The sequence below is a fragment of the Panicum virgatum genome, chromosome 9N (genome assembly GCF_016808335.1).
Source record: "Panicum virgatum strain AP13 chromosome 9N, P.virgatum_v5, whole genome shotgun sequence".
Lineage (NCBI taxonomy): Eukaryota > Viridiplantae > Streptophyta > Magnoliopsida > Poales > Poaceae > Panicum > Panicum virgatum.
In genome coordinates, this window is record NC_053153.1 from 51,354,169 (window position 1) to 51,379,068 (window position 24,900).

Below are 24,900 nucleotides of genomic sequence, written 5' to 3' on the forward strand. Positions count from 1 at the left end.
TGTTCCTGATTCAAGTACCATCTCTGAAGTGCAGGGGGAAAAAACAAAAAAAGTGGATAGAGCATGTAGTTATCCATGTGCATGGACAATAATTTGATATCAAATAAAAACTTACGCAACGAGGAAAAAAAAGAGAGAAATAAGCATTTGAATAGTCCTATGTGTATAAGAAAAAAAAAAGGAGAAAAGAAGTGTTATAGTAAGAATAGCTTCTTCATATGTGACCTGACAAATCTGTCAGATCACATCACATCACCGAGGAACCGACTGACAAACTTGACATGCAAATGCCAAACTACAGGACAGATGAGATTACGGTCTCGCAAAAGAAACATGTTACGGCCAACATGCTTCCTTTGGTTATTTCATATTTAAAAGAAAAAAAACGAACTGGCAAGAGCGTTGCCTTCCTTATATATTAATATAGAAGAGTGAAAAAAGACGCTTTGGCTATTTCTTGATTTCGTAGGATCTCAAAAGGCAAACTGTAATGTGCCAAGTGTCCTTTTGTTAAGCACCTAACCGTTTGAATCTGAGGTGAACAATAACAAACTACTTCCGCATCAATCATGTTCAAAATGTGAGGCTTACAGATGGACCCTAGACCACATGTCAGTGTCACATAAACGGTATTTATCAGTTCAGGTTAACTTGAGATGGTCCTAAGCAATTCTAGTTCTCTTCATCCCTTGATTCCACCCTTTCCAGAAATTCAGAAGAACCTTGGGTGCGTTTGTTTTGGACCAAAACGTTCATGATATGTTCTAAGCCTTAGCTGTTACATCTCCAATACTCACTCTCTTGCAGGCACCGACTTGTTATTCACATCAGATAAGGTCAATACGGCCTCCCTCGACAAGGCCCTTGATGGACTTGTACCGAAGAACATACAAGTCATCTGCAACCAAGTCCACAACCTCCTCTCCACTGCATGGAAATAAGCATCACCGGCAAGCAAAGTGTGTAAAAGTGCGAAGACAGAATTAAAGTGTGCCTGGGCACTTACATGTCATCTAGTTGGAAGGCTCCTACATCGCTCTTAGTCTTGCAGAAGACAAAGGTGTTGAGCTGAGGCTCTGGAACTGTACAATGCAATTGGAAACCGCATCAGATGGTACCTGATGGTCTATCACATGTACATGCCTAAAAGCACATTTGTTCTACATCCGAAGCAATAAAAAATCAAAAACCTGCTTTTTCAGAAATAGAAAATATGCTTTCTTTGCTCTTGAACCTTGCCTAAAAGTGAAGCAAAAGGCTTGTTCTAGAAAAGGTTAAGCTAAATTCCTGCTGCTGGCTATGCCAATATTGATCAGCATCAGAAGCTATGTGGTAGTTATTTGAGATTCCAGTTAGGTAATTTCCCTTTTTGTGAAGAAAGATAAGAAGTTAATTATTGACCGAATGCTTTTTTCAGAAAGAATTCTTAATTAAATGCACAGCAGTTCATTAGAGGTGAATTAGGAATGCAACAAGCCAAGAAATTTACACATTAAATTTCTTGAACATGAATCTTGGATGCATTCAGGACATACAAGAACCTAGCTATCATGCAAAAAAGAGATGTACTATGAAATTTGTGCCTGGTTGAGTTTTGACACTCTATGGAATGTACATTATACTAATGCAGATTATCGTTTTGTGGCAGCATCCGCATTTTCAGTTCATTTCTATCCATTCAATAATTAATATTTGATGATTACAATGCATCCCAATGTAATAAAGCCAATGCAAACGTTTTCCTATGCAATGGTCACACTCTACAGACTCAAGCATCACTTATGGTCTTATGCATCAACGGAAGAGGTTAGTAAGCATGCTGAGAAAAGCAAATTTCGACCTGATTTGGGGTGACACGGTCTGAAATTCCAAAAATAAATTTTCCATGTTTCATGGCAACTTAGCGGGAGCATATTCAGCGAAGTCTCAAGATGCAGTAGGTAATCAGAACCATCACATGAGTGAAAGGGGCACTCTTATACTAGAGATAATTTGATAACTAAATTTTGATATTTAGGGGCTCAACTTTTGCATATAACTAATGACTAGATTCCCCAAAGATGAGACCGCGTACCAACTTTTAACATCCAGCAACCTATGCAAATATGCAATGACTGAAGCTGCAAGCATCAAAGCAGTACCACACCACGACATGGAACTCCATAATTTGGAAGGTCAAGTGAAGGATCTATACCCATGTCATCTTCAGTGCTCGACAACGACTGCCTGGAAACCGAGTCATAACCATATGGCAGTTTTGACAGCACAGACTGCTCCAGATGCTTTTCCATGATCTCCGCACAACTTGTGAAAGATGAAACACAAGAAGTTAGTTCCCATCAGAACCAACTAGTTTGACAAGCTGACACAAATAATTGTGGCAAATGCCAGTCCCACAGTCAGAATATACCTCTTGGCAAAACGGCGCTCCTGCGGTGACAGACGGCTGAGGAGGTCAGCAGACCTGGAGATGTGCATCGTGTACTTCTCAATCTGTAGCCAGCAATGGAATCAGATTGGCAACAATTCAGTAATTACAATTGGCCTGTTTCAGTGAACAGAGATTAGGTTCTGATGCAACCAACCTTCTGCAGGCGGAGGCGGAGGTAGGAGCGCAGAAGGAAGAGTGTGCGATCGAGGTCCATCTGGTAGAGAGAGGCCACCAGGTCATCGACACCGCTGTCCGCAAAGTCATCCAGTGTCTCCTCCTAGCAGCATCACAAGAATGAATCCGCATCATGCCCAGAGAATGAATCAAGTATTTGAGTGCGGCAAAGAAATCTAGAGAGGAGGGGTTGGCGACAGAGAGAAGGAAAGGACATACAAGGAGCTGGATCTGCTCGCGGACGCGGGAGACAAGGGGTGAGTCGAAGCGGAGGATTTCTGGCGCAGCCTTCTCGTTACGCCACGCCCGCTTGAGCAGCTCAACATCCGTGGTCGCTGCCTCGGCCGCGGACGCTGCAGCCTCGTCTTCGTCCCAAGAAGACATATTCCCCCTTCTCTCCCGCTCTCTACCGGCTCAGGTGGGAAGCTGGCAGTTCAGCAGCTTGAGGCGTGGCGCTGTCGGTTCTCCGGAACCTGTTTTTCGGGCTTCAGCTCCCGATTCCTCACTGGTGGAAGTGATTCTATCTGGGAAATCGTTTGGCAAGCTGACCGATTTCTGATTCCTGACATATGAACAAAATCGGTGACATCATGAACATACATCACACTATTTCCAAGTACTTGTACAAAATTAGTGATATCATGAAAATACATCACACTACTTCCCAGTCTTGTGCCAACATTTACAAAGACAGAGGAATGTGTGAAACAATATCTGAAAAACTGTTGCAGAACTTTCACATTTCAGAGTAATAAAAAGGGCAATTATCAGTTCGTGCAGCTCCAATCGATCATACCAATCATTTTTACAAGAAATACACACGCACACATGGAGATGTGAGGGAGCTCGGCCTCACCTTCACGGCCTAGAGGAGTCCGGCGCGTTCGGGCAGCGGCCTGGCGGTGGTCCGGCTGGAGAATGTCGAGGCTCCGTAAAGGAAGGCCTCTGTCCGGCGGCGGCCTGGAGGAGAGCCGCAGTGAGGCGGTGGCGGAGGGACGCTGTCGGATCTGGGACGGAGGGGCGGTCGGCGGTCGTGGCCCCAAACCCTAAACGGCCGTTGGCGAGAGCGGCGCGCGGACGGCGTGCGGAGGCGGACCGAGCGCGGTGCGGGGGGGGCGCTTGTTGCGGACGAGGCTCCCCTGCAATTGGCCGCCGTGCAGTTGAGTCACTGCGTGTGGGGCCTGCACGAGTGGGGCCCACGTGGCAGTGAACCAACTGCAGGGGAGGTAACTGCAGCGGATCCGGTTCCGCTTGTTGCAGGCGCGGCTTAGAGCAACTTCATTTTGTTCAAAGTTCCATCTCCAGCAGGTCCCTACTTAGGTGACTAAAATGTGGGCTGGGCATTCGGTTAGTGCGGTTAAATCAGTTCGGTTAATTCGGTTTTGAAATATTTCGGTTATGACAAACTCTTAACCGAAATTGTAGCTAGAAATCTTTTAACCGCGTAAATTCGGTTGCGGTTAAATCGGTTCGGTTTTGCGGTTAACCGTAATGTATACAATACATAAATAACAAGCAAATAAGAATGAAATTATGACATCAACTACAAACTATTGGCCACTAAAATAAGCTTAGAAAGCTAGAAAAACAATTAATGTAGCCTCACTTAGATATCTTAATTATGAAAACCAAGAATTCTTGATATCTCACATGATTATACATATATTTAAGACATAAGATAAATACATATTACACTCAACTTGCTAAATCGGTTGATTCGGTTAAATCGGTTAGTTGCACATCAAAACCGAAATAATATGCGGTTAAAGAATATCTCAAAAAATTTAACCGCAAAATTAACCGTTAACCGAATTAACCGACTTTTGCGGTTAAAGCGGTTCGGTTAATCGGTTTCGGTTATATTTTGCCCACCCCTACTAAAATGAGGGGTGACTAAATTGTGTAACTCTATACCCCGCACATGCGAGGGGAATCGATCCACTCGCACATACCGTGCCCTCGTCTCTCTCGCCGCCTCCGACGCATCCCCGCCGGCTCCGGCCTCCGCCCGCCTCCGTCGCCTCCGCTCCCCTCCGTATTCTCCGCCTCCGTCTCCTCTGCCGCCTCCCCTGCCGTCTCCTCCGCCGTCTACGCCCGCCTCCGTCGCCTCCCCCGCCGCCCCCGCGTTCCTCCTCTGCCTCCTCTGTCGCCTCCCCCGCCGCCCCCACATTCCTCCGCCTCCTTCGCCGCCGGAACCGCCGCCGCCAGAGCCTCCTCCGCCGCTGCCGCCGGAGCTCGCCGGAGAAGAAGCACAGTGCTTGTGCGATGTGGGATCTATTTTTCACATATGCGATGAATAGATCTCCCTACTCAATTTTCTCTCTCACCCCCTCAATTTGGTCACTCTCTACTTAGGCTACCAAAAGTAGAGTCCACCATTTTTAGTCTATTTAGTCGGTGCTGCTGGAGTAGAGACTACATTTTAAATAACTAAACTTGAAAAATAAGTGATTAAAAAAATTTTGTCACTCAAATTTAGCCACTCCACTTGAGTTGCTCGGAATTCGGGGGTGCGGTCGCGGCAAACTGGCGACAAACTCCTCCGAATTGACGAATTCGCCGGAGGCACCGGACCGTTGTTGGTCCAAGCGCCGATGACAATGGCCCACCACGGTCTTCTGCTCGATGAATATCCTGGAAGGCCGGCCCGAAATCTTGAGGACCTACCGGTTAAAAGGTGGATGTGGGCAGGCCGAAACGAATATCGGGTCGGGCTGGAAGTCAGGCTGGGCTGAGGTTAGGAGGAAGGGAGAATTCGGCGAAGTTGTGCTTTTGGGTTTTAGGAATTTTGAAGTTTCGGGGTTTCTATACAAATTTGAATAGTTTTAATTATTTCTAGCTAGAAAATAAAGAATGGTGTTGTTGAAAATTCGAAAATAAAGATAAAAAATTTAGTGATTTTTAGACTGTGAAACGTTGGGGTGTTACACTAGGTGCTTGACCTTATCTATTATTGATAATGAATTAAGATATTAAATTAGGAATAGTTTCAATTATTTCTAGCTAGAAAATAAAGAAAGGTGTTGTTGAAAAAAAATCTCAAAGGTTTAGTGATTTTTAAATGATGCTGAACATTGAAGTGTTACACTAGGCGTGTGAACTTATACATCACACTATTATTTATAAGCTTGTATATGTTTGCTTTAGTCTTCTAGTTTTTTTCTTTGTTTAGAGTTTTTTTCTTATATTTTTGAAAAGCTTATTTGAGGCTTAGAGTCTAAGAACTCTTGGAACTTTTGGTTGTATATATCAACCATATGGATAGGAAGCTTGTACCTAGGTCGAGGCTTTCAAAAAAAATATATTAAAGATATTTGACTTAGAATTAAAAAAGTGGCAAATATTTAAAACGAAGGGAGTAGTTTTGATATTTGCACCCACTGCATATTTTTCAGAACAGCATATTTTTCGCACAGAGTTCAGAACGAGGCCGGAATCTAAGAAACTGCACGGCGCGATTCATCTTATTTATAGTACCAAAGTATTACAGCCACTGCTGAAGATGTCCCGAAACACTTATATCGCATATAACTTGCCTTATCTTGAGGCTTACCATCCTATTCACCGACATCACACACACAGCCGCCATGTAATTATATCTCTGGCTTTTTATTTTGATTTTAATTTGATTCATCACCCGCGCTGCGCCGGAAATTATTCATCTAAGAAGCAGAAGCAGAAGCAGGGTACAGATCATGGCGCTTCGCCAGGAGGTGATTTGTTACACGCATAGATTTGGGTGCACCCGCGGCCAGAGTATGGCTGGCCTCGAGGCACGGACGGCGTGCTGCCGGGGTTCAGGGCTCCGTAGCCCACCTGCGCCAGCGCTCTCCCTGTGCGCAACCCACGCAAACAAACACGGGGTCAGTAACAAAACTTTTGCGGGTAGTTTGCGGCAGGAGCCAGGAGCAGGAGGAAGCGTTAGCGGCCTACCTGCGTCGACGTGGACAGCGTCCATGGTGAAGACGACGAGGAGCGCCAACAGGAACACCACGCAAAGCTGCTGCTGCTGCCGCGGCGTCCCCATCTGCTCTGCTTCTTTCTCTCGACGATGGGCTCTGTATCTGCGAGATGATGCGCACGCTTCGCCGAGCCTTTTTATATAGAGAGACTCAAGAGGGCCGCGGGCAGCCTGCCCTTCGCCAAGGCGTGGACCTTGAGTCAACCGCGAAGGCGCTTCACGCTGCTGCCTGCCGTCGCCCTCATGCCTCATCGGTCAATCCTGGGGGGCGTGACTACCCGCGGACCCGCAGCAGCAACATCCACCAGTCTACTGGCCTACTGCATGATCCGCCATACGATCAGCACAGGCAGATCTAGCTAAGTGGAAGTGCCCAAGATATATCATCAGCTCAACAGGAATTCAGTCTTTGTAACACCTTGAATAGCAGAAGCAGGAAACTCACCGCAAATGGATTCTCAAAATGATCTCATTATCAACAGACGGCGTGCAGAAACAGCACGAAAATCTTTCCTTATACATCTGTAAAAACGAATCTCCGCACAATGCAGCGAGCAAGTGTCGCTATTTACCTACAAAACAAGTATTGGCAAATCGCCAATGTTTCCGTTAATGTTCTGGTACTATATATGCACAGCAAAAAAATAGGATGCCCAAATCCTGATTGTCTATGGGGCAATCCGCGAGGTCTGGGTCTTTTGTAACACTGTACTATGGAATAAGGAGTATGAACAAAATCTATTCACTGACAAAACAGCATCAGGGATTCGCATCACAGGGAAAGATGCCAAGTCATCAAGTATCGCCATGGTTCTGCATCTATGAACTGTTCTCTTCTTCACTGCCAACCCAATACTCTTTCACTGAAATTAAAATCTTCTCAGGAACGTGAGGGCCGTCTTCATGATCGAGCAACTTGGACTTCCACCGCATTCCTGACACCGTGCTTCTAACCTTGTTCAGTACATCAACACTATCCCGCAGTATGACTGCACCCTCTGGGCGTAAAATCCTATCCATCTCCAGAAGAATGTCTCCCACATCACACCTGCCGATTTTGACATAAACAATTAGCAAATTGAAATGATTTGCCTTTGTATTATCAAGATGGCTGAAAGAACAGAGAACACCTACTTGTTCTGATATAAACTAAAGATGTTATAGCCATGTATCAGGTCATATGTCCTAGGGTATGTAGAGAAGGCTTCGCACCTGCCAACAATGCAACATCACGAAAAACACAGGATCAGTTTCCACACAACACATATAAGCATCTCATTTGACAGTAAATGCCAGAATAGAAAGCATCAAAACTCACCAATCATGGTATATGCCAATCAGACCTCGCTCATATATGATACCAAGAGTGTTCCTCTCTGATATAGTGGGCACAACGTTCATCACCCAGGATATAGGAGAATCAAGCGCTGCAGCAAAACTTCCAAGGCCTGCATTCATGTCCATAATATTCCTGTACCTTGAAGAACCTATCAGCTTGTTCACCCTCTTGTAAGTATTGACATGCTTCTTCCACAACTTATTATCCTCCTCATAGTCTTCTTCTGTAACACCTGGGGCATGCCCCTCCAGAATTCTGGGAGGTATGGCAGATAGTCTCTCTGGAAACTTCTTTAACTGCGCTGACTCTCCGGGAGGTGTTATACAAGATTCCATGTTCTTATACCTATAATAATAAACCAAACATAAAACGCAATCAGAAACCGATGTAATCAGAGTATAGAAAACTGAAAAGCAACACGTGTTGCTTCCACTATGAAGAGCATACTTGCATGTATCAGTACCCATCTCAACTTAACCTACAAAAGGCATTCAATTCTTAATCCTATACTTTTTTGGTGTGTTGAAACAGTAACTGTTATGTATATGAATTTTGCTACGAGGATTTTGTAGCTGTGTATGATCATGTCATAGTCAAGTTCACATGGCAATAAGTTGCAATCCATGCAAACAGAGCTTAAAATAATGTAAAAGAGTACATAATTATGTATAAACAGAGGGCAGACCAGACATCATCTGCATCTTGAACTTTGCACATCTTGCTAGCATGACCATTCATTTGATGACATGAATGTGAATTTGCTTTTTTCTGCCAAATAGCAATATATTCCTTCTCATAAATTTTATCCCAGCAAAGCATTTCAGCAATGTTCTCAATTCTACGCTGATCTTCCTCAGCATCTTGTTTAGACTTTTTCCACGTTTGGTAGTATTTATTCCAATTGATGGGAGGTCCAGAAAGTATCCAATAACCCCCAGGTCTCAGAACCCTGTCTACTTCCATCATGTACATCCCGCCTGCAGAAGAAAAATAATACGGTTCATTAGTCACTAGATAGATAAACAAAAAGGTTGGTGCAAGTATAGCAGTCATATGACTACGAATATCTGATACTACTCACCATTTGACTCCCATGGGATCAAGCAGCGTGAGCAATGGACCATATCAAAAGACCTAGATGGGTATGGGAGCTTTATAGTTCCAAGTACTCCAATTACTGCAGGAACACCTCGCTCCAAAGCAAATTGAACTTGAGCTTCATGTGAGTCTCGGGGTGCAAATGACATGGTTAATATATTTTGATCCATTAGGTAAGCTCCAAAGCTTGCAACCTGTACGTGGTCAGAAAAATTACTCTCAGCTATGCAGGGGATCAAGACATTAAGGTAAATTTATGTGAAGATGCTGAGAAGTCTAACTAAGAAGAACATATAATTGCCTTGAAACTATGAAGTACATTAGCTAAATGCCAGTGCATCGACAAGGGAGTAAATGATTGCAAAATCTGGTTAGAGTTAGAGAGCATACCCCACATCCAGTATCAAGTGCAGTTCTGATGGTACCATCAGCAAGTGGGATTATGGATGCAAGTTCGTCAAGGTAAGCACTTGCTCCATTGGGAAACATCGTCCCTCCTCCTGGAAATTTGAACACATCTCCCTGAAACTGGATCCAGTTCTGAACAGCTTTCTCGACTGTCAGGCTTTTATATGGAGCATTTGCATAAGGAACATAGTCACGGCTCTTGGGCCAAGGGAAAGGGGTGACATAGCCTTTTGGTGCTGGGATTAGACAGTGCAGCTTCTCCTTCTCCGAAGGGCAATGCCTTTCTCTGTATGTCATATTTTCTCTAGGAAAGGCCATTGCTCGGTTCTGGTCTTGACAAGGAGTATAGTCACTGTATCGGATGTGGCATGGCTCAATCACTTTATTGGTCATGATCAATGGATTTGCACCACTTATGCTATGATGGGTCTCAAAGTGCAAATTTGGCAAGATTGTACAGTCAGTTTCTTGGTTGACCCTCAAGGCTATACTATCACCCCTTCCTGTCCCACTTTTCTGCCAAGCACCTAATATGTAAAAGAAGCAGCATAAACCCATCACAATTACTATTGTCATTGTGCTCCGCGTTCTACGATCGCCTGGATTCATTCTTGAGCCCCTCATGAATCTGCATCATCAACAGCACAAACATTAGGTACCACTTTAAATGAATTGGAATTGGACTACTTGTGGTATAAAGTGACTTTATGGTCGAGATACTCAGATCAAACAAATGAGACGTCAAAAATACAAGTGACAAATCAATAAAATGGAAATTAACAAGATGTCTAGATCAATACCATGAATCTGCTCTTGTTCCGACAGATCGTGGTAATAAATTATTGAATTGGACTGTTACTGACAAAATAAAATATCAACAGGGGACAACTTGAACACCTCGTAAATCTGATGTTGTCAGAGGAAAATCATTATGCACTCATTTCAAATGAAGCTGGCATTTGTGGTATACAATATCCCCATGAATGAGATACCAATGTCTAGTAAATTAGATTTCAAAAGGGCTATCGACAGACAGATGAAATTAAACATGAAGTATAGATCTGGATCTTATGAGAGGTGTCATCTCTTTGACTTCGCTCTTGTTCCAACAAAATGGTTCTGACAATAAACTGGTGAATCATATTACCGTACTATCAAATGCATGTTATAGATAACGAATTGAGATGCCAAGTCCCATATATGCTCAAATTCTGATAGAGAAGCTTCCTGGGATAACGATAAATGATAATCAACCCAGCAAGGCCAGCACACTAGTCCTGAGCACCATGTTTGGCTCTCTGCCATGTGCATCAACATCAATCATGTGACTACCCCTAACCATTCTTGATCCCTAACTGATTTGTTTAGCCCTATAGCTAGCAATCCAGTCCATCCCTAACCACAGAGCAAGACATGAACTAATCTACCCGTCGATGATCCATGGAATTCGAATCGGAGGTAAACAAGCACAAACTGCCGATGATTGCTTGGCAGGTGATCGATCCCAACACAACCCCGACTGGAACGGCAAACAACACAGCAGTAGCAGTAGCCCCTCAGCGACTACGCTAGGCTATACGCCTATACCATTACCAACCCCAGCCACACGCACAGCACGACGCGCTCCTCGGCGTCGTGAACTCGTGATCCCGTGATTCCACGGCGGCGGATCAAAGCAACAACAGAACCCAAAACAAGGCGAATCGCAGAAACAACGACCGAGCTAGCTGGAACCCCCACAGCCGAGGCAACCGAAACGAACCGGGCCGAATTCAAATCGGAGCGGCGCGGGAGGAGGAAGCAAACCTCTCTCTATGCAGGGGGCGGCGGGGGGCTGGTTGAGCGGAGCGGGGACAGCTTCAAGCTCGCCTCGGCGGCGGCGGGGACGGCAGCTTCGAGCTCGCCGCCGCTGCGGCGGGCGGAGAGGGCCCGGGGGGTTGGGCTGGGGATTTGGTGGGGTTGGTCGCGGCCGGCGCTGCGGATTTGACTTTCTATTCTCGCGCGCTCCGCTGCTGCCGTGGGGGGTGGTGCGGCTACTGCTCCCCTCCGAGACAGAAGGGGGGGGGGGGGACTAGGGGAGGGGAACGAACGACAGGGACTGCACGAGGAGGAGGCGAGCCGGTCGCTCTTGGCGCGTGCCCTTTGGCGGTTGCGGTTTGTAGCCTTGGATCCGGTTGGTTGCAAACTGGAGAGTGGAGACGTGTCTTCCGGGTCAGTTGCCCGTGCGCCTCTGCCTCGCGGTGTCTTACGGCGCGGCACACGGGACATTCAGGGAAGTCACAGCGGCACACGGTCGTCAGCACGCCATGTCGCCAGATCTCCATCTGGTGTTAGTTTCTTCAGCGTGTCTGGGATGCAAAATGCACGTCTCTGAAGTCTGAACCTTGCTTTGCACTTTGGGAGGCCACGTATAGAGCAACTCCAACAGTCTAACTAAATTGATTTAGTTAGGTAAATTTAGAAAAGATGATGTGAAAACCACCATCCAACAGACTAGCATTTTTTTCTCTACAATCTGTATCTTGCCCCCTCCACTAGCTAAGTTTACCCAGCGCTCTCTCCTTACTATGTTCCTTCTCCCACGCAAAATTCTCCTCCCACATGTGCCATCTCCCTCGCCCTGTTCGCCGAATCCCGCCGGAGCCCATCCGCCGCTGCACAACAGCGACCCGACGGGAAGCCGAAATGTGATTGCTTCATCTTGGCTTCATGCTATCTTTCCCCCTTCCAGCAACACGAAATCCTTTTTTGGTGGTGCATACGGTGGGCGCGACACACTTGTGCCAATGCCAACGCGAGTGTGTCCACCACAGTCGCGGCCCCCGCCGGAGGCGTGCCGGCAGTCGGCCGCCGCGGCGAGCGTTGCTGCGTCGCATTGCGTCCTCTGTGCGCGACCGGCTGTCGAATCTGCACGAGGCGTGAGTTTGATGGCCTGCGAGGCTGCGACGCCTTTGCTTCGGTCGCACGCTTCGTGAATTTTTTTCCTCATCAGATAGTCTGCTTTCCCGCCGCTGCCGCCGCCGCCAAGGATGACGCTCGTGAGCTCCGGCACTGTGCTGTGCGCCGGTTTGCTGAGGGCTATGCTGCCGCGGGGGAGGACGACAAGGGCACCATTGATGCGTCTGTGAGGCACCTCGCTCGTCGGTGGAGAAAGAGAGGAGGAGAGCAAGGGAGACTTGGCAGAGAGGAGAGATCCCACATGTTAGATATATAGATAGGTGCTTTGGCTAGTCTGTTGGAGAGAATCGTAATATAAAGAGGAAAACTTAGCTAAATAAATAGCTAAATGGGTATATGGAGAGTGAGATTTGGCTAGACCGTTGGAGATGCTCTTAGACACGGTCGGGCCGGGCGGCAAGGACACACACAGTAACTAAAAACGACACCCCTGTCATTGCAACTTCTGAGGTTGTCTGTCGACTGGTAGTTGGCGACCAGTCGACTAACCGGTACGGTACATAGGTTGATAGGCGCAAGTGTTGACTATCACGTCATATATTGAAGAAAGAAAAAGAGAAAAAATCATTAGTGTCAACAGTATTCTAGTTTGCTTCTAGGATCTAGCGAGGTGCTACTCCCTCAATCACAAAATATAGCTATGTAGGTTAAATATTTGCATCTTTAACTAACAATATTTCTAAAAATATTAGCTTTAAACAAAATGAGTTACATGTTAAAACATAGTTGATTTTATTATAATCAAAATAAATTAATATTATTTTTATATTGTCAATATTTATATTTTTACTATTCATAATTAATTTTTGAAAGGATTAACTTAGTAACAAATTTAAACGTAGCTATATTCTAGAACGGAGGAAGTGCTAACAGGTGTGCTGAATAAGTTTTGAAATAAGGAAAAACTATCTGTTAGCTTTTTTAAAATTAATTAGGAATGCCCACTACGCTGCAAATTATACCAAGGTTGAAGTACCCATTGGTCACAAATTGTGATCTCCATTCAGCACATCAGAGCCACAAATACTAATCGATACATAGTGAGGTTTAGTGGTACAAGTGAGATTTCTACGAGTAAAGAACATCTCAAACTTTAGCCATATTCGTTTTTTTTGTGAGGGAGTTGTGTAAAACGGCACTGCTTTTAGGTCACTATTAGGAGGTTGGGCCTATCAGCCCAGCAGCCCAACACACGGACACTTTAGCGGTCACTGTGTTGAAATCATATGGACTTAATATTATATGTGATTAATATTGAAAAGAAAAATGGGATGACTCTTGCAATGTTAAAATTCTGTGTGACTAATATTACGGAATTTTTTGAGGTTTAGGCCGTCCACAACGGGCCGAGCAAACTCAGGAGCATCTCCTCCTCGATTTCCACGCGCCCTCTGTCTACAGTGCCAAACAGTACATCTACAGTGCCAAACAGTACATTTGCTCCTTCATTTGCTCTTCTCGCTGTGGACAGTCTTAGTTTGCAGTTTTTGAGGTGCAAGGGTGTTTTCACGAAATTTCCCAAGAAGAGGATTGAACGAGTGAGGCTCTACATGGCCCACCTGTCAGCCTGGAGTCATAAGAAGAGCCTCGCGACTCCAACCAAAACCCCAGCCCCGCACCTTCTCTTCCCCCCAGGCCCCAGCGCCGCCGCCACCGCCGCCGCAACACAGCGCGAGCACCCCCGCCTCTTCTGTCTCGTTCTCGCAGAGGGTTTCAGGCGTTGTATGTAGGAGAAGATGGCGCTGGCAATCTCCATGGAAGGAATCGAGGCGCGTGCGCGGGAGATCGGGGTGGACCTCTCCGCCGTCGATCTGGACTCCATCACCCTCCCGGCCGGCGAGGACTTCGGCATCCTGAGGTAGACGCCACGCGCCGCCTCTTGGTGTCCCAATCCTTCGCAAACACTAGCCCATCGCTTGTAGTATTGTGGTAGCCTTGGTTACTTGCCCTAATTTTGCTTCACCCAGATGCGAACGTCTGAGGTGGGATTTTTTAGATTCCGTGCAGAGAGAGTGTTTTTCCGTAGGTTCCGTTAGCAGTTAGCGTGCAGGGCAGATTTGAGAGATTTTATCTCCTCGTGATTGATATGCTTCTGCTGCTGTTGATCTGGTACCCGTATGTTGTGTTGTGGCTGCGAAATATGCTTTTAGATTTATGTGTTTTGTGGTGTTAAGCTGTTCAGCATCCAGATGATATGTATGTATACCTGAGTCTGGCTAATGCTAAAGACTGCCGAACTAGTGTTAATTTGATGTGCCCAGCTGCAAACATTTGTGCATTTGTGTTGATTTTCCTCTTTGAAAACAGTGCTAATTTTCTTGTATGCTACTTATTTTGTGCATTATAAGCATAGTACACGAAATCATAGGCTAGCTACGATAGAGTTTAATCAGGTGAGATATCTATCAGGACCGATAGTGTCTTCTTTTGCTACCCGGCGAGAAAGTAAATCTGTAGCATTACGAGATATGCAAAATGGTTTGAGTTACCTGTCCTAGCTTTTCTGAGTTACAATACTTCTTAATTTGTTTTCAGTGTTGTTGATTGCTTATAATTTTCTTATAATTTGCAGTGATGATGATGAGATACTTCGAAATGAGGACCCTCCTGAACTTGAAATGGGTTTATCCAACATTATCGTAGTGGACAATCTGCCGGTCGTTCCTCCAGAAAAATTTGAGAAGCTTGAGAATGTTATTCGCAAGATATACAGCCAAATTGGAGTGATAAAAGAAAATGGTCTATGGATGCCGGTAAACCCAGATACAAAGAAGACATATGGCTACTGTTTCATTGAGTATAATACCCCTCAGGTAGTTTACTTCTTGTTAGTTGCATTTCTCTTCCTTGTCCGCTTAATGACTATCATAGTGATGGGCTGATGTTCATTTTATCCAAACATACCAGTTGACCTTTTTTTATTTTAACATTTTCGCATTCCTTGCATCTGGGATGTGGTCCATACGATTTTGCAATGACGTATTCTTAAGGAAATGTTTCGATAATTTGAACCATGTTACTTTTCCTCCATTGTTTTTGCATCAGCCCCCTCTTTAACCCCTTGAGTTGATCGAAACAGAAAAAAAATCTTCATTTAAAGGAATTAGGCTGATTATATTTATCTTTGTTTGATATGCTTCCAGGAAGCTGAGCTTGCAAGGGAAAAAACCAATGGGTACAAGCTCGACAAGTCTCATATCTTTGCAGTTAACATGCTTGATGACTTTGAGAAATACATGAAGGTTCCTGACACATGGACGCCTGCAGAAATAAAGCCATACACTCCTGGAGTAAGTCTCTATTGCTTCTCGACTCCCTTGGAATCCTACTTCTTTTTAGTGCTAACATTTTTTTTAAGAAACTAAATTTATGTCAGGCAACATTGATATCTTCATTTTGCATCACAGGAAAATCTTCTGAAATGGCTAACTGATGAAAAGGCCCGAGATCAGTTTGTCATCCGTGCTGGTACATTGACAGAAGTTTACTGGAATGATGCTAGAAAGCTGGCACCTGAACTCGTGTTTCAAAAGCAGGTGCGCACTTACTTCGTGTAGTTGATTAAAATTTAATTCGATGGTCTTATACTTCCATTTAGAAGAAATCCATGTTGATACCTATCCTGTTACTTCATTTTTTTCCAGTACTGGACAGACAGTTTCATTCAGTGGTCCCCTCTTGGAACATACTTGGCAACTGTTCATAGGCAGGGGTCACAGGTGTGGGGCGGTGAAAATGGCTTCGAGCGGTTGATGCGTTTTGCTCATCCGATGGTACTGGTTTTCACCACACTAAATTCTACCCAATATTTGATGTTCTAGCTGACAGTGGTTTGTACCAGGTCAAATTGATTGACTTTTCTCCTGGTGAGAGATATTTGGTCACATACAGCAGCCACGAGCCCAGCAATCCTAGAGACACACATGTAAGAGTTTGTCACAGATAAATCTCTGCAGATAGCTCCCCTTTCCTTTTTCCCAAAGAAAAAATCTTTTCCTTTCTGACTAATATTCTAAATACTGTAGAGGGTTGTCCTAAATATCTTTGATGTAAGGACTGGAAAAGTTATGCGAGACTTCAAGGGAAATGCTGATGAATTTACCACTGGCGGGAATGTTGGTGTTTCTGGTGTTTCATGGCCCATATTCAGGTGAAAGCACCGTTTAGCATTTGTGAAACGATGCATAAATCTTTTGTTAAGTTGTTCTAGTTGGATGCTTACTATATTTTTTATTTGCTCAAAGGTGGGGTGGTGGAAAGGATGATAAGTATTTTGCAAGGCTTGGGAAGAACGTAATATCGGTCTATGAAACAGATATGTTCTCCCTTCTTGATAAGAAGTCATTGAAGGTAGAAAATGTAGTGGACTTCAGCTGGTCTCCCACTGATCCAATCATATCCTTGTTTGTGCCTGAAATGGGTGGTGGCAACCAGCCAGCAAGGGTGAGCAGAAGTTTCTGCACCAACCTGAATAAAATGTTTTTCATTATTTATTTGTGAAGGCTAAAATTTATCTTTTTATTGGAAGGTGAGCCTTGTGCAAATTCCAGGCAAAGAGGAACTGCGGCAGAAAAACCTTTTCAGTGTCAGCGACTGCAAGATGTATTGGCAGAATAATGGAGAATATCTTGCTGTCCAGGTTGATAGATACACAAAAACAAAGAAGAGCACCTACACTGGGTTTGAGTTGTTTAGAATTAAGGAGAGAGACATCCCAATTGAGGTCCTTGAACTCGAGAACAAGAATGACAAGATCATTGCATTTGCCTGGGAACCTAAAGGCCATCGCTTCGCCATCATTCATGGTGATGGCCCTAGGCCTGATGTTAGTTTTTACACCATGCGAACAGCAAATAACACTAGCCGTGTGTCGAAGCTCACCACTCTCAAGGCCAAGCAAGCGAACGCACTGTATTGGTCTCCTGCTGGCCGCTTCATTGTTCTTGCTGGGCTGAAGGGATTCAATGGACAGCTGGAATTCTACAATGTTGATGAGCTTGAAACGATGGCAACAGGAGAGCATTTTATGGCAACAGACATAATGTGGGATCCTACTGGAAGGTGAGCTAATAACCAGGTTTAGAAATTTGCTGATTTTTCTTTTGAAACTGCTATTTGATATTTATTATCATGTCGAAATTCGAAACAGTATATCCCTTTTTGACACCCTCAGATCACCTGCATGTTAAATGGAGAAGTCATTAGATTTTTTGTCGATTCTAAATTCCATGCACCTTAGAATTGTATTCGTTAAATTCTATTTCTAATTATGACCATTGACTAAACTTTCAGTTGTTATACTGTATTTTGGGTAGACCCTGATAACTTAAATGAACTGAAATGGTTTTGCAATTCTTTTTGTTCAGATATCTTGCAACTGCTGTTACCTCAGTCCATGAAATGGAGAATGGATTTCAAATATGGTCCTTCAATGGCAAGCACCTTTACAAGGTGTCAAAGGATCACTTCTATCAGGTAAATGTTCAATAACTTTCTCTGTTTGGACACATTTCCATAATGTTTGATTGCCCTCAGTTATAATGTTTGTTACATGGACTGAATGATACAGTTTATTTGGCGGCCAAGACCACCATCACTTTTGACTCCTGAGAAAGAAGAGGAAATATCAAAGAACCTGAAGAAGTACAGCAAGAAATACGAACTAGAAGACCAGGATGCGTTCAACCAGCTGAGTGAGCAGGAGCGCAAGAGGAGGACACAGCTCCAGGAAGAATGGGACTCGTGGGTTGCCAAGTGGAAGCAGATGCATGAGGAGGAGCGTGCATATAGGAGGGAGCTCAGGGATGGGGAGGCCAGTGATGAGGAGGAAGAGTACGAGGCCAAGGAGGTTGAGGTGGAAGAAGTGGTGGATGTCACCGAAGAAGTTCTCGCATTTGACCTGGATCAGGAGTGAAAGGCTTATGATAGAATCTGTTGAGTTGCTTTTAGTTTACCATCGTGTCAGAAGTTCATCGCCGTCGCTTTGCATAATAGGCTCAGTGATCAAGCTCACAGTTTGCTGATCGTTTTACTTGTCTGTACACTTGCTGCTTGGATTTGTGGATCATGTATTCAGATATCAAATTTTGCTGCTGCTGGATTACTAATCTTTGTCTGGCTTTGCCACAGTTAACATTGTGTCTGCAACAGTTAACATTGTGTTTGCCACAGCTATGGCGTCAATGATTGATCTTTGGTCGACAATACTTGCTGTAGTAGTAGATGTTTTAGTTCGATTGGCGCTTCTCCGAATCGGTCCCGCTTTCCCGGCTAATGCGACGGAGTGGCCGCCGCCATCAACACTGGTGGCGAAGTGGCGCATGCAGGCAAACGGTGATCCGCCTCGTCAGAGCCCGAAGCGACGATGCGGCCCCCAGCTGAGTCTTTGCTCACTGTCACTGATGCCTACCAGCGCCGCGGCCAGCGAGCGACGTTGCCGTTCACAATTGGAGGAATATATATTCCTTTCTTTTGGAGATCATCCGTTCTCGCTTGTCACCACCATCGTGATATCAATCTATTGCTGATATTGGCAGCCGACGATGAACCGTAAGAAACTAAACTCAAATCGAAACCAGTCCATTAGATTTAGGGAACGGACCGGTCCAATTGCAACCAATATTCAACTTAACCTGTAGATTTCGATGATTATTTTGATAAACAACATTAACATGCTGGGCAAAACTAGCATCGTGCTGACCGTATAGCATCGTCCCAGAGTTTCTTTACTGATCCCATACATACATGTTTAAAAAATGGTTGTACTCGATGCACAAGAAGCTATGGATACGCCCGCCAGAACCTAAAAGTAGAAAGGTGCACATGAAAATCATCTCATAACACAACACGAACCGTCGTATTCCGAAGGAGCACATAATGTACAACACAAATACTGGAACAACATCTACAAACAGCACAGAAATGTGTTGCCGGTGTCTAAGCCTTGCTTCTTCCGCCACCTGATTTTCGGTGAGCCAAAAATGGCCTCACTTCTCCTCGTACTCTACATCGATCACATCAGGTTCTGCTCTTCGTGAACTTCCAGCACCACCAGAGGAGCTGTTATTTGGCTGCCATACAATGTTTTGGCAGTTCATGCACCGGATAACCTGGTTGCGGTAGCCCACAAACCGCCTTTTGCATGCTGGGCATGTTCCCTGAAAATGAAACCTGATACATCAGTAACTAGGAATAGCCAGTATGTTCAATGCATAATTGCATATCGACTTCTAGTTGACTACAACCAAAGGATATGAAGACTGAAGACTGAAAGTAGCCATGCAGCAAATGCATGAGCGTGAGCATAGATGATGAGATGGTTACCTCAACCATAAAAAAAGACCACACATACAACAAGCCCAAACTAAGAGTGAGCTGTGATCATCGAGATTATCAAACTCTATGCAACACATCAAATGGCTAATCATACTAAACAATTTGCATTCAACTACAACAGCTTACTTGCCAGGAACCTGATTCAAATATCAGTACATCCAGAACAAGCCCAAACTAAGAGTGAGCTGTGATCATCGAGATTATCAAACTCTATGCAACACATCAAATGGCTAATCATACTAAACAATTTGCATTCAACTACAACAGCTTACTTGCCAGGAACCTGATTCAAATATCAGTACATCCAGAGGTACGACAAAACTCTTACTCGATTAGTTGTCAGTAGGAAGTTTAGCACGCAAAGTGCAAACAAAAATGCAAGATGATTGGAGAATGTTTTTCAAGACTTCTAGAAGCATGTAAACATGATCACACACACAACATTCTGCTATGAGTCCAAGTAGGCAAGTAAAAAATGCACAATTCAATAACAGATTAAATTTAGAAAGAAAAGTGATTTGTTACCTCAATCGCAACCCTGTTAGCAAAGGTTCCAAGGAGAAGAGGGCCAGCGAAAGGCAGCACAAATGTACCAAAAATGAAAATTCTGAATAGCCACCCTGACAGTGCCAACCATAGAAAAAACAGTGTCTGCATAGAAGAGATAGTTAAACACATCAGATAAAATGAAAAGGATCCACTATATTTGCATAAGAATCGTCTAATATAGAACCATGAAACACAACAATATGTTCTCGAAACAAAATTGAACTATCACAAATGACATTCCAATCGTAAACAGAGCGGTGCAAGTATAAGTTAGTTAAAGTAGTATTCAACTTTATGCACCAGAGTTTTGCATGGTTTCATTCCCTAGGCATCTGAAGGTTAAATCTGTGCTAAGGAAAAAAATTCAGAGTTTTTTTAATCAATCATACCCCTATTTTATAGCTTTATTATTCTTTTCCCAAACAGAGACCACAAAAAAAGAAGTACTCATCACAACAGATTCCCTGGTGCCACAGTGAAATTCGTAGATTCCTTGGGTACTTATGGTTATGTTGCAATTTACTTAGGACCCTTAAATATATAGAAGAAATTTAGGTCTCCTAAATATGGATACCAGTAACCCTCAATCAGACTAATCACTGCTAGGTTGTAATATCATCATTCATCATTGCTTGCGAACATACCGCATTAGCAAATATTCGCAAACAGATTAAAACCTACAAGTGAGACCGCAAAGCAATAGGTATCAGATGGGAGACATGAAATGAGCTAGTAAATACAGTAGTAGCACATCATCAAAATGACACAAGAATCTAAAATATTATATCTATGATCAAGTATTAAGTACCCAAATTTGAGCTAGGTTCACAAGCTAATTCGAATTAATTCGAGCTGTCAGTCAACTCACAGCTAAAGCTCTCCCGATGGGAGTTGCCATGAAGTCATTGAGCTCCCTCCGATACTGCACATCAGAAACCAAATTAACCACTGATAAGAGCGAGACGAAGTAATACACAGCTCGAAACGGCTAGGGGGCGTAGAGAATCCGGACCCTGGGCCAATTGCGGGAGAAGTCGACGGAGAAGGAGCGCCACCGCCGGCCGATGCCGAGCTCGGCGTCGATCTCCACGGCGCGCGCGCGGGCGGCGCGGGAGGCCTCCACGAGCCTCCGGGAGATCGAGAACCTCCCTTCCAGGCGCTGCGCGGCCTGCCGCGCCTCGAAGGCGAGCCGCTCGGCGCCCGCGTTGGCGCCCCGCCACGCGCGCCGCACGAAGCCGTCGAAGTCCGCGCGGCCGAACGCGCGCGGGGAGACCACGGTCGCGGCCCGGCGCGGGATCCGGCGGCGAGCGAGGGGGCGGGCAGCAGAAGCGGCGGGCCCAGCAGCCCGTGGGGCTGGTGGTGGAAGCCAACGCGCGAGCGTCGCCATGCCGGCGCGTGCGAGTAGGAGAGAGGGCGAAGGGAAGTCGCGAGACTTCGTGCGGATGGGGTTGCTCAGTTCATGGGCTGTGTGGGGCCACTTGTTGGGCCTTTTCTTCTCGTGCATTCTTCTAGTCTCATGTTTTGGGCTTCTCCTGTGGCCCAAACTACACAACTTTGCTTGTGTGTGTGTGTGTGTGTGTTTTTTTTTTTTGCAATTTTTGAAAGGACTTACTCCTACCTAACATCTTGCACGAAAGCAATTCTCATTAGGCCGGTAGAAGAAGTGGAGTTGCTCTCCTCTGAGGTTTGTATTCTAAAAAAACAGAGCTAAGCTTTGACAAGAGTTCATCTTTGCGCAGAACAGACCATGCACGGAAAGTTTTAGTCCACACAGAAACTGCACGGAAGCATGATCATTTTGACTTTTTTTTTTTTGAAGGGAGACTTTTGCAGATAGAGGGGGATATACCCATGCCAGCTGCCGTGGTGCCTTCTGCCATCTCGGGAAGTGGATTCAGTACGATGCCATTGCCAGTTGCCACAGGCCTGGGCAGGCCGGCAGGGAGGAGGAGGACAAGCCGCCAAGGCGCCAACGCCTTCCCGCGGTCTCGGTCGCGGCACGCGCCTCATGCGCCCCGTTTCCGTCAGCTCATCCCCGTCAGATGCTGCCGCGCGCCCCCTGCTGAGCCACTCGTCCTTGAACAGGGGATCGGGAAGAAGAAAGCGACTCGTCAGCGGGAAAGGCAGCTCCGGCGAATTCAATTCGAGCATCGCATCGCATCGCATGCTGTCTCTGCGTGCGCCTGCGCCTGTTCTTCGCCGCCGCCTCCTCTCTATATCATCGCCCTCTCCGGGCAGAATCGGCATCGGCAGCAGCAGCAGCAGCAGCAGCAGCAGCTTCGGCAGAGGAGAAGTGAAGCGCGGCCGCATTTCTAGCGCGGCGGCTCCGTCGGACATGGCGACCGACAGGTGAGCCGCCGGAACCACCTGGATCTGGTTTCTTCCCTATCCTCTCCTCGTGGCGACCTCTCTTGCTGAATCGCGGGATGCTGATGACCATCCGTTTCGCCCTCTGTCTGAATCTGAACTCTGGAGCGGCTGCGCCCTGAAGAAGCTGGCCCCGCTGGAAGCCATCCTGTTCGACATCGACGGCACCCTCTGCGACTCCGACCCCATCCACTTCTGCGCCTTCCGCGAGCTCCTGCAGCAGGTACATGCCGCGGCCGCCGGCTTTTGGGGCTCTGCACCGTGTCTCTGTCGATTCACTGCCACCTCTGAACTGTTCGTGCTATGGCTCAGCTGACTGTGTCTGATTCTGAATGGCTGATCCAAGCGTCTACGGTCTGGCTGCAGATCGGTTTCAACGACGGTGTCCCCATCACCGAGGAGTTCTACAGCGCCAACATCAGCGGCGGGCACAACGACGACCTCGCCCGGTCCCTGTTCCCGGACATGGATCACGAGAAAGCTTTGCAGTTCATGGATGACAAGGAGGCGTTCTTCAGAAAGTAGGCCACTCTTCTTATTACCCCAGTGCTGCTCTGTCTGATGTCTTCTTCCATAAGCATAGTAAGATTCAACTTCAAATGTGGTCACATTTTGGAGATTTGTGTATAGAATTCCTGCACTGAAAATTAAGCTAATTGAGCAAATCAAGCGCTTTGTGGAATTGTTTGCAGGTTTAATTTTATCTGGAATTCTATTTTTATTTTTTAAAAAGAAATCTCGTATTAAACTTTTCTCGGAATTTTAGTTTGCTGGATTAGTTGTCTCAGAAAGAATCTGGGTTTCTAACTCTGAATCCATAGTACTGCATGACACTGTCAGACATCTCTGAATGTTCCTAGGCTTTTAGCATACAAACTCAAGCAAAATCTCTCGTATTTCGGTACAATCCCAACACTCGGTTCTGAATACTAAAAGGCATCAATGTTGCTGTTTGTCTACATCAGAAGCCTCCAAAATAGTCGTTTCAATGCGAACAGAACTCCATCTTGTGCTTCTTGGATGCTTGTTAAATGTGCTAATCTGAAGCTGAAAAACCACGCAGGTTGGCACCAGGACAGTTGAAGGCCGTGGATGGGCTGCACGACCTGTGCAGATGGATCGAAGACCGCAACCTCAAGCGCGCTGCGGTGACGAACGCTCCGAGGGCGAACGCCGAGCTTATGCTGTCACTGCTGGGGCTCACCGACTTCTTCCCGGTGCTCGTCATCGGAAGCGAGTGCGAACGGGCCAAGCCGTTCCCCGACCCTTACCTCAAGGTCCTCGAGCTCATCGGCGCATCGCCTGACCACACCTTCATATTTGAAGTACGCAATTCTTTTGGTTTCAGAATAAATCTTTCAATATTTTTTTCGATCATCACTAGACTCGCCAGTTAAATACTAGTTGTAGTTGATATACATCACAAAAATTCATTGTTCATTTGGTTGGTTTTGTCAAGGACTCTGCATCAGGGATCCGAGCTGGTGTGGCTGCCGGCATGCCTGTGGTCGCTCTGACGACTAGGAACCCTGGGAAGGCGCTCAGCGATGCAGGAGCGAGCTTGCTGATCAACGATTTCCAGGACCCGAAGCTGCTGTCCGTGCTGGAAGAGCTCAAGCCCGTGACGGAAAATGGGCAAGTCTGATCGGTGAGCGGTGATCGCAGTCATAATAAGAATGTCATGCTGGAAAAATACATTGCGCTGCAGAATAACTCCGGATCCTCGGCTGGAACCTGGAAGTGAGCACGGATCTGTGCAGAAGTTGGTGCCCGCTGCAGTGGCTCCTAGCACTCAATTAGCATTCCGGCTAAGCTCCTGGTCCTCCATGATATCAGCTTATGTTGCCAACCATTTTTTTAATAATGTATTGATCTAAAGGTTTTATGTCAGTGATTGCATTTGATGGAAACTTCATGTACCACTAATGCCCTATTTGAAGCGTTAAATAGTTCCTTCAGATAAGGGTCCTGATGCTCTTCATTATTATGCTTGGTTCAGTTCACATGTTGCTAAACATTTTTTCCTAGCAAAAAAAGAGATGCACATATTGGTACAGTTTTTTTTTTGGTGTAGATTACAGCCAGATAAATTTTGAATATGTCTTGGAATCCTGCACGTTAGACCGAACAAAAGGTGGTCCTCCTAACATCCAGAGTAATGCTTCTAATATCCTAAGTTAAATTTATTCATTTTTGACTAAATTTATAGAAAAAATAACAACATCAATACTACCAAATATATGCACTATCTAAATATTTTCTATAGTGGATTCAATGAAA

At 45.4% G+C, this 24,900-nt stretch overlaps 5 protein-coding genes across 10 annotated transcripts; 2 read left to right on the forward strand and 3 right to left on the reverse strand.

Annotated features, from left to right (window-relative positions):
- Positions 1–445: 445 nt before the first annotated feature.
- LOC120688117 (DNA replication complex GINS protein SLD5-like) lies at positions 446–3,702 on the reverse strand. The gene is made up of 7 exons (XM_039970290.1): positions 3,462–3,702; positions 2,825–3,167; positions 2,586–2,708; positions 2,411–2,493; positions 2,195–2,304; positions 1,007–1,082; positions 446–927 (listed from the first exon to the last, which is right to left on the reverse strand). The coding sequence occupies exons 2-7, from the start codon at positions 2,987–2,989 to the stop codon at positions 828–830; spliced, it is 657 nt and encodes a 218-aa protein (XP_039826224.1). The 5' UTR covers positions 2,990–3,167; positions 3,462–3,702; the 3' UTR covers positions 446–827.
- A 2,341-nt stretch (positions 3,703–6,043) lies between these two features.
- Positions 6,044–11,464, reverse strand: LOC120688116 (probable methyltransferase PMT2). 5 transcript variants are annotated; one of them, XM_039970289.1, is made up of 9 exons: positions 11,218–11,464; positions 9,394–10,039; positions 8,987–9,197; positions 8,591–8,882; positions 7,885–8,250; positions 7,701–7,778; positions 7,012–7,614; positions 6,539–6,925; positions 6,196–6,438 (listed from the first exon to the last, which is right to left on the reverse strand). In XM_039970289.1, the coding sequence occupies exons 2-7, from the start codon at positions 10,033–10,035 to the stop codon at positions 7,386–7,388; spliced, it is 1,818 nt and encodes a 605-aa protein (XP_039826223.1). In that variant the 5' UTR covers positions 10,036–10,039; positions 11,218–11,464; the 3' UTR covers positions 6,196–6,438; positions 6,539–6,925; positions 7,012–7,385. The 5 variants fall into 5 exon arrangements, with proteins under 5 accessions (XP_039826222.1, XP_039826220.1, XP_039826221.1 ...); XM_039970288.1 differs by lacking the exon at positions 11,218–11,464 and having other exon boundaries at positions 6,044–6,438; positions 6,539–6,883; positions 9,394–10,035; XM_039970286.1 differs by lacking the exon at positions 11,218–11,464 and having other exon boundaries at positions 6,044–6,438; positions 6,539–6,886; positions 9,394–10,035.
- A 2,455-nt stretch (positions 11,465–13,919) lies between these two features.
- LOC120688118 (eukaryotic translation initiation factor 3 subunit B-like) lies at positions 13,920–18,521 on the forward strand. The gene is made up of 11 exons (XM_039970291.1): positions 13,920–14,227; positions 14,942–15,182; positions 15,513–15,659; positions 15,777–15,905; positions 16,014–16,142; positions 16,211–16,294; positions 16,395–16,519; positions 16,614–16,812; positions 16,898–17,430; positions 17,736–17,844; positions 17,939–18,521. The coding sequence occupies exons 1-11, from the start codon at positions 14,106–14,108 to the stop codon at positions 18,281–18,283; spliced, it is 2,163 nt and encodes a 720-aa protein (XP_039826225.1). The 5' UTR covers positions 13,920–14,105; the 3' UTR covers positions 18,284–18,521.
- A 493-nt stretch (positions 18,522–19,014) lies between these two features.
- Positions 19,015–21,717, reverse strand: LOC120688120. Its single transcript, XM_039970294.1, has 4 exons — positions 21,266–21,717; positions 21,122–21,175; positions 20,230–20,355; positions 19,015–19,526 (listed from the first exon to the last, which is right to left on the reverse strand). Exons 1-4 carry the CDS (start codon positions 21,638–21,640, stop codon positions 19,356–19,358), a joined length of 726 nt encoding a protein of 241 aa, XP_039826228.1. The 5' UTR covers positions 21,641–21,717; the 3' UTR covers positions 19,015–19,355.
- A 546-nt stretch (positions 21,718–22,263) lies between these two features.
- On the forward strand, positions 22,264–24,618 carry LOC120688119 (haloacid dehalogenase-like hydrolase domain-containing protein Sgpp). 2 transcript variants are annotated; one of them, XM_039970293.1, is made up of 6 exons: positions 22,264–22,602; positions 22,729–22,843; positions 22,987–23,141; positions 23,684–23,945; positions 24,080–24,196; positions 24,265–24,618. In XM_039970293.1, the coding sequence occupies exons 1-6, from the start codon at positions 22,418–22,420 to the stop codon at positions 24,277–24,279; spliced, it is 849 nt and encodes a 282-aa protein (XP_039826227.1). In that variant the 5' UTR covers positions 22,264–22,417; the 3' UTR covers positions 24,280–24,618. The 2 variants fall into 2 exon arrangements, with proteins under 2 accessions (XP_039826227.1, XP_039826226.1); XM_039970292.1 differs by having other exon boundaries at positions 22,266–22,602; positions 24,080–24,618.
- The last annotated feature ends 282 nt before the right edge of the window (positions 24,619–24,900 follow it).

Excerpts from the sequence above, each read along its gene's own strand:
- LOC120688117 (XM_039970290.1), bottom strand. The coding sequence starts at position 2,989 with ATGTCTTCTTGGGACGAAGACGAGGCTGCAGCGTCCGCGGCCGAGGCA. Across the intron at positions 2,709-2,824 it reads GCGAGCAGATCCAGCTCCTT|GAGGAGACACTGGATGACTT; the intron begins GTATGTCCTTTC and ends TGATGCTGCTAG. Across the intron at positions 2,494-2,585 it reads TCCGCCTCCGCCTGCAGAAG|ATTGAGAAGTACACGATGCA; the intron begins GTTGGTTGCATC and ends TGCTGGCTACAG.
- LOC120688116 (XM_039970288.1), bottom strand. The coding sequence starts at position 10,035 with ATGAGGGGCTCAAGAATGAATCCAGGCGATCGTAGAACGCGGAGCACA. Across the intron at positions 8,883-8,986 it reads GATCCCATGGGAGTCAAATG|GCGGGATGTACATGATGGAA; the intron begins GTGAGTAGTATC and ends TTTCTTCTGCAG. Across the intron at positions 8,251-8,590 it reads CAAGATGCAGATGATGTCTG|GTATAAGAACATGGAATCTT; the intron begins GTCTGCCCTCTG and ends TTATTATTATAG.
- LOC120688118 (XM_039970291.1), top strand. The coding sequence starts at position 14,106 with ATGGCGCTGGCAATCTCCATGGAAGGAATCGAGGCGCGTGCGCGGGAG. Across the intron at positions 14,228-14,941 it reads GAGGACTTCGGCATCCTGAG|TGATGATGATGAGATACTTC; the intron begins GTAGACGCCACG and ends TATAATTTGCAG. Across the intron at positions 16,143-16,210 it reads TGCGTTTTGCTCATCCGATG|GTCAAATTGATTGACTTTTC; the intron begins GTACTGGTTTTC and ends GGTTTGTACCAG.
- LOC120688120 (XM_039970294.1), bottom strand. The coding sequence starts at position 21,640 with ATGGCGACGCTCGCGCGTTGGCTTCCACCACCAGCCCCACGGGCTGCT. Across the intron at positions 21,176-21,265 it reads TCTCCCGCAATTGGCCCAGG|TATCGGAGGGAGCTCAATGA; the intron begins GTCCGGATTCTC and ends TCTGATGTGCAG. Across the intron at positions 19,527-20,229 it reads CTAACAGGGTTGCGATTGAG|GGAACATGCCCAGCATGCAA; the intron begins GTAACAAATCAC and ends TTTCATTTTCAG.
- LOC120688119 (XM_039970292.1), top strand. The coding sequence starts at position 22,418 with ATGCTGTCTCTGCGTGCGCCTGCGCCTGTTCTTCGCCGCCGCCTCCTC. Across the intron at positions 22,603-22,728 it reads TCGGACATGGCGACCGACAG|CGGCTGCGCCCTGAAGAAGC; the intron begins GTGAGCCGCCGG and ends TGAACTCTGGAG. Across the intron at positions 22,844-22,986 it reads TCCGCGAGCTCCTGCAGCAG|ATCGGTTTCAACGACGGTGT; the intron begins GTACATGCCGCG and ends GTCTGGCTGCAG.